The sequence below is a fragment of the Poecilia reticulata genome, linkage group LG14 (genome assembly GCF_000633615.1).
Source record: "Poecilia reticulata strain Guanapo linkage group LG14, Guppy_female_1.0+MT, whole genome shotgun sequence".
Lineage (NCBI taxonomy): Eukaryota > Metazoa > Chordata > Actinopteri > Cyprinodontiformes > Poeciliidae > Poecilia > Poecilia reticulata.
In genome coordinates, this window is record NC_024344.1 from 21,908,236 (window position 1) to 21,915,695 (window position 7,460).

The 7,460-nt window shown below is 40.2% G+C and overlaps 1 protein-coding gene across 4 annotated transcripts in view; it reads right to left on the reverse strand.

Annotated features, from left to right (window-relative positions):
- The window catches only part of sgcd (sarcoglycan, delta (dystrophin-associated glycoprotein)), a 274,197-nt gene that overhangs the window by 129,132 nt on the left and 137,605 nt on the right, over window positions 1-7,460 (reverse strand). Inside the window, exon 1 of one of the 4 annotated variants that reach the window (XM_008428446.2) lies at window positions 1,503-1,835. The exons of the other annotated variants lie outside the window; for them this stretch is intronic. Within the exon in view, the coding sequence (XP_008426668.1) occupies window positions 1,503-1,505 (3 nt within the window). The 5' untranslated portion in view covers window positions 1,506-1,835. Of the gene's footprint in view, window positions 1-1,502; window positions 1,836-7,460 lie in introns of those variants that run through there. 4 annotated transcript variants of the gene reach the window in all.

Sequence of the window (7,460 nt, forward strand, 5' to 3'; positions counted from 1 at the left end):
TATATATTCGCTAAAAAAGGTTTCCCTTTTAATGAGGTGTTTTTTTTTTTTTGGCTGTATCAAAACGAAAACACTTTTTCACATCACAACATTAGTTCACTCTGCCTTCAACTATAACTGGTAGATGAAAACAAGGTGTTGAGCAATTTAGCTTTGATGATCAATGGTCTGTCTTGGACATTTATTGGCAGAGAAATTAAGATGTTGACATTACAATTGGCATTGATAAGCAATTGTCTATACTGTGAACAATGATTGACAAGACATTAAAGATTTGGACTAGTTTTGCGATTTTGGTGACAAATGTTCCTGTTTTAGACTATGATTAGAGAACAACTGAAAGTGTCAAGTACGTTTTTTGCACTTAAGCTAACTGGAAAAGACATAAAGGTGTTGGAGTTATAATTTGGTTTGGATGATCAATGGTATAGTCAAAGACATACCAAGACATACCACTGGGCTTTTGATTTTGGTGACCAGTTTTCCAATTTAGATTGTCACTCTATAAGAATAGAAGGTGTTGGGCAGGTTGATTGGCTTTTGTGACTAAAGTTTCAGCATCATGCACTAGCTATGTTTCCATTGACCACATAAGTACGCAAACTGAATATAAAAATACTGAATTTGCTCAATGGAAATACGCAAATTTCAAAAATCTATTTTTTCATGCCAGGTTTATGCACTAAATTGAGGTGTTTTTTCAGCTGTAGCAAAATATTGCGTCTTTTGCAAAACTGCAATGGAAACACTTTTTTTACATCATGAGTCACGTGATCAACAACCGGATGTTCCAACTGGCAGAAAAGATGACAAAGACCACAGGAAGTGGCAGGAGGGTCATGAGCGGCATGTTTTTTAATCATTTGTCGCATGGACAAACTTATTCAAGTGTGATTTTAACTGAATTTCTTATTTAATGGAAACATGGCAACTGGGAATTTGTGTTTGTTCGACATTGGTGGAGTATAAAAGTTTTACACACATTTGTAATGGAAATACAGAAAGTATCTTCTCAGATTCAGTAACATGTTCACTTCAACAGCCAGAAAAAGTCCAACCCTGATAGGTACCACCCTCAGCTGGCGTTGGGTCGTGTGTCTGTCCCTCCAGAGTAAATCCAAACAGTAGGCTACAGTCTGTCCACACTCCGCTTCTTGTTGTTTATTTATAGCAGTCTGTTCCCCAGGGGGACAGAGTAACTTAAACCAAATGTGGGAAATGTGGCAAGCAGCCCATCCGCTCTTTGGTGAAAAAAGGTTGGATTTGGAGCAAAACGTCTTGGGTATCACTCCTCATGCTGATTCATCTATGAATGGGAGAGTAACTCTGCTGGTCTCAGGGACTCTTTGTTTGTAAAGTGGTGATTAGATTTCAGGAGCAGAGTAAAAAAGAAGCAGAGCAAAGTGAAGGAGGAACTCTGCCGTAAACTGGAGTCCCACCTCCCCGCCCACCAGCAATCACATGGAATGAGCATTCACAACAAGGCAGTGAAACAAACTTACCATGTTTCCTTTCCTTTGCGTCCCCCCCTCCTGAGATGAACTCCTTTATTTCACTTCCCTCTGGGTTCCCAGTGAGCTCTCCTCAAAGCCGACAAGCGTCAGACGGATAAAAATGGAATGGAGACACTGCTGAGAAGCTGCATGAGGCCTTCACTGACCAACTCAAAGTCAAGGCAGCCACCTCTCTCCTTTTTTCCCCCTCCCCTCTGACTTGTTCGCCTGTCAGCTTTTCCAGCAGCAAACCACTCCCCGCCTCCTCCAAACCGAGCCCCTGAGTTTGGGAGCCGTTTCCTGGACGCTTAGTGACCCTCCTCTCTGACGCTTTCCTTTTCTCTCCTCTTATTGCTCCATTCTTGTGTCTCCGAGCTGCAGCTCTGCCTTCCTGTCAGATTTAGAACACATGTAGGTTTCGGGTCTCAAGTTTAAAGAGGCGGGACTCACCCCAGAGTGTTATTCTGTCATGACAACCTCCTTTATTTTCCTTGCCAGCTACCACCATGCTTTGTGGGCAAATCCATTGGGCGCAGGGTCCGGACAGACGGCAGGAAGGTGCCTAACTGAGTGAAATGACCTGGAAGTTTCTCAGTAACTGCAGTTCAAGTACTCTAAAGTGTTGCAGCAATGAGCTGCAATGCTTCCTAGAACATGTTAGGATAGACGTATGGATAAAAAAATAAAAATAAAAAAAAAATATGCTCATTACATTGTTGCTCAAAATCATTCTTAGATAATGAGGTTTTAGTTGCTCTGTTCTGCCTGTTTTGAGCTCCTTTCATAATGAGCTGTTTTAGGGAGTATGGTCACGTCAAATCCAAATAAGCTGCTGCTGGCCACGCCCCCTGACTCAGCATTTAAACTCACTTGTGAAGTTGTACAACAGTGCATCTTTGAAAAGCGTTAGTAAAGCCACCTGCACAACCAATAAGAATGGAGCAGGTGGTTTCTGGATGGCAAGTCAACTACAAAACACTTGTCTTTTCCAGCAGCCAGCTGCTTCTATGCAACAGCGCAGTGACTGATTGCCACTCAACAATCGGAAGGCTTTTGTTTTCCAGGCACCAAAAAATACATTTACTTAGTGCCAAAAAAGTCATCTAGACTGGAAAAAAAGTGCCCAGGAACTTTTTTGGGCACTTGAGTGGATCAAAGTTACCATAGCTACCAATAACAGCAGATAAACAGTTTTTCTGTTGTGATAACTTTTTTTTGTCCACCATTAGCACATTAAGCTTGTACAAAAGGGTGATTGACAGCATTTAACATACCTCAAGTATGGTGGAGGGTCTGTGATGCTATGGATCTATTTCTTTTCCAATATTCTTTTGTTCCCAGCAATAAAAACAAGATGTTCAGACTTCATTAGAAAACACTTACTTAGTGTCAACTGCTTTCAAATTTTCCTGTACTTAGTCAAGTTTTATAATAGCAATTAAAATCAGACTTGGGCGTAATTCAGAGTATAAGTACTTATATCACTAGTGATGGTCCTAGTTACCAAAGTCCTTGGAAACATTGAACACTTTGTTTTCCATCTAACATCTTTGTCAGAATAAAAGTTGTAGGTTTTTCTTAATTTGTTCAAGTTATTCTTGAATTGTTGCCAGGGGGGCAAATGGCCCCTTGGCCACATTTTAAACACCTTTAATTTAGAGGGATTGTGCAAAGAGAGACAGTGAGAGAACAACCAATCTTGTGAAATATTAGAAGAAAAAACTGAGTGGTAGAAGTGGATTGTTGCTGAAACATAAGTTTAACTTAAAAATTTTCAGAGTTGCCAATAAATTCCTGTAGGCGGGCCTTAAATCTGCAAACGAAATGGCCGATATCTGCTTTAATTCTTTTTTCTTTCCCTTTTTTTTGGCATCAAACCAGTGTGGTTTTGGTTGTTCTTCTGGCGAGTAAAGATTTCTTCCCTCCCAATGGCTCAGCAGACTGCATGTGCAAGTTTACTGCCAGATCGTCAGCATGTGAGTTATGAAGGAGAAGAAAGAACGATTTAAACAATGCAAATTCCTCTCCCCCACTTTAATGTTCTGTGGCCTGACAGCGAGGGAGGAAAAAGCTTCAGAAAGCTTCTCCTACAAAGCTGCACTTTCTTTTCTCTCCGTTCTTCCTGCCTCCTCTCTTCACAGCCACACTGATCCCATTCTCTCTGCCGGCTTGTTTGTGGTGAAACCGATTCTGGTAGGTTAGGGGAATACTTTGTCCTTTGATGTTACATCAAGTAGTTTCACAGCAGAGAGCCTTTGATGGCAAAAAAACCCCAACAAGGTGCCGTGTCATTTAAAAGAAGTTAAAAATCGTTTTAAATACCTCTGCCCCTCTCAAAAAAAGAAAAAAAAAATTTAATTCAGATGGGTTTTTTTTCCTTTAACCCAAACAGAAAGCAGAGGCATAAATGTAGCCAGTGTCTCTTAGCTTGGCAGCCTGAAAAAAATTAAAAGAACAATAGGAGTGATTGTCCAGCAGAAGAGACAAGTCCTGCATCTTAAGCGGGCAGCTGGGACGAAGGCCACGGAGCCGAGGGGAGGCACTCCGCGTCCCTGAGCTGCTGCTGGAGCTCCACTTGATGATGCATTAATCAATAAATAAAAGGGAAGCCCCCTAATAAGGCTTCTGTAAAGAGAGGAGAAAAACCACAAAGCTGTAAAATAATGAACATGTAAGCAGATCTACTTAAAGATAGAGAGTTTGTTGAACAAGAAAAGTCATGCTCTGCCGCCATTTTAGTTCCGTTGATGATTTAGGCCAGTGTTTCTCAACCTTTTTTGGGCCAGCGCCCCCCTAGCCTTTATCCAGGTGCCTCACTGCCCCCACCAAAGAATTTGCAGGTTACTTTGCACTGACCATTATTTTATCATTAAAATTACTATCACTATTGTAGATGTTTTTGTTTGTTTTTTTGCTTGTTTCTGTATTTATCATCAAAAATAATTTCCTAGAGAACAAAAAATCTATGGGAATAGAAATTATTTTCATAGATGTCTAAGAAAAATGTAATGAGCATTCAAGTTAAAACCGGTAGGCCTAACAGCAGCCAATCAGTGGAAAAAAAATATTCTTATTCTTTGCCATTTTCTAGTTGTTAAATATTTTTAACTCCCTATGGTGCGCGGCGGTCGGAAAACGTATAGATGGGGAAAAGGCAGACCGACATAAACCTTTTAAAACAACGGAAACAATTTCGGTAAAGTGCTGCGGTACCATTGTTCTATCACCCCATTTCATACCGGACCACTTGCAGCACCGGTGTTAACGCTATTAAATGAACGCTCTCTATCGTGGTATCACCCGTGGAGGGATTTCTTTATTTAAAGAGGGATACACAGTGAGGGCATCGTGATTTTAGTAATTACATGTTTATAAGAGCAATTTTCTGTTGTCCTTCCATGGAAGCGGCAGCTTTCAAACGGAACTAAAACACTTTTTAATATAAGTTGCTGCTTAACATGATCACAGAACTGCCAAAGCATATAAAAATACTAGACAAAGTGAATCACAGCAGCGTCATCAGCCGGTGTAACGCTGAACGGATGCGGAGCGGAGCTGCGCCATGAAGCTACAAACACTGAATAGAAGAAGAGCTGCCATTAATACAGTTGCAGCCAAGCATGATTTAATGTTACACAATACAGTTTTACCAAGTTGCTCAAAGTCTAAACTGGTATTGTTGTGCATTTAAGGTGTAAAGTTTACCTTCGACCAAACGCCCCCCAAAGGAATCCCAGCGCCCCCCTTTTGTAAAAATTTCCGCCAGCGCCCCCTGCCGTCCTCTGACCGCCCCCTGGGGGGGCGGTACCGCCCACGTTGAGAACCGCTAGTTTAGGCTAAAGTCTGTAAAAAAAATAGAGTTGGAGTCAGTTTGTACCAATTATAAAAGAGAAAAGAAAACACACACACACAATACCGTGGACAACCATAATTATTGTACGGTTATTAATTCATAGCTCAGTTTCCATTACAAATGTGCACCAAACTTTGTCAATATTCCACTAATGTTTAAAAAAATAAAATAAAATTTCGCAACTGTGTTGCTTCCATTAAATAAGAAACACCATTAAAATCACACATAAAGTTTGTTCATACGGTAAGTCCCTAAAAACATGCTGCACCATTATCGTCCAACTACTTCCTGTTTCCTTCGTCATGGTTTGCACCAGAGGCAACATCCAGCTGTTGATGACTTGACTTGTGTGATGCAAATAAAGTATTTCCATTGGAGTTTTAAGAGATAAACCAGTTTTGATACTGGCCAGAAAACCACCTCATCCCAGCGGCAAACCTTTTTAATGAAAAACTATAAAATAATATAAAAGAAGAATAAAAAATAATATTTTCCATGTTATGAGTGAAAAAATCTGTCAGAGAAATCAATATTAAGGAATTAATGGCTTAAAACAAGCTGAATATGTTGAATATTTTGCTGAAAGGTTACTTGTGAAACGTTTTGACTTATTTCAAGCGAAAAGAAATATTTTCACTACAAACTAGTTAAAAAACACTTGGTTAGTTTGTGTTGTTGCAGTGCCTGATTAGTTTCACTTTTTTATGTTTAAGTTATCTTATTTTATTATCCTGACCTTTGAGATATAACAAATAAATCCATGTCTGTGTAAGGATGAGAGAATATCCCTTTTAGTTGCAGTTTAGTCTATTATGCTGCATTTTGGACACTTTTTACTGCCATCCTACAGCTTTAGCAGATATCTTTGTCCCTCCTGTTACTCCAGGTGTGTCTCACAGTATTATACATGAAAGTTGTTGCTTTTATTATTTTGTTGTGGAAATCATACCTAAGGCAGGTAAATCCCCCATCGAGCGTCTTTGAATGAGAACCTCCGGATCTTTCCAAGCCCGGTTCTTTGCGTGTGTGAAAACAGCCAATTACAGAGTGAGACCAGACCGGCGACAGGGCTTAAGAGTCACTCCAAACGCCGGAGACCTTCTGTCTCAGATGCCGTCATAAATAAATATGACTATTTATTTCCATCTCCGAGTGGAATCAAATTACCTTCTGCCATGTTTGCTTTGTTTTGCACCTCAAGCTGTGAGCTGGATGCCACTCTGAAATAAACCAGGCTGAAGATGCTCAAACACTGCAGTGAAACGTCCTGTTTGCCAGAAGGTCTCTGAACGCCTCACTCATATCTAAACTGTGGGATGTTATGACTGCTGTAAGGATGCTGTTCATCTTAAGAGTTAAGTTCTTATTTTCACTTGAGTTAAAAAAAAATAATTCCCTAATATTTCTCCATCAATACGTTTCATTTTCCAAAGCAAATTACAGCAAAGAAACGACTCACAGGGGAAATATTAGTAAATTCGTGGTTGAGTAGAGGAATCTATGTTCTACCACAGCAGTGCTTGGAGTTCAAAGTTCAACAGAAAGAACTTGTTTCCTCCAGAGACCGCATTAAACTGATGGTTAGCTTAGCTGTAATGTAGCGAGAAGATACAGTTAACTTTAGATAAACTATGCTATTATTTTTCATGCTAACTTTCTTTCTGCAGGCAGAGAAACTGTTTTCAAGCTGCCTTCAATCACTGCTTTGATAAAAATCTAAAACACAATGCTCTGCAGACTCAGTCTCCTCTGCAGGGTGAAAGGCTCTTTCTGCCAGTGTCTGTTGGATATTCAGAAACTCCCCGAGAGACGTTATCATCACGTTGATTCAATATGGTTTAGAGAGCTGAATGGAGAGACAAAAATCAATAGATGGACTATCAGAGAGGCTTGCTTACTGACTGATGGACAAATAACCAATGAATGGATGGACAGATGGACAGATGAAGTCTGAATATGGATGATGAATGGATAAATGGACAAACTAACAATGGCTGGATGGATAACTGATGACGGACAGATGGATGGATGGATGGATGGATGGATGGATGGATGGATGGATGGATGGATGGATGGATGGATGGATGGATGGATGGATGGATGGATGGATGGAT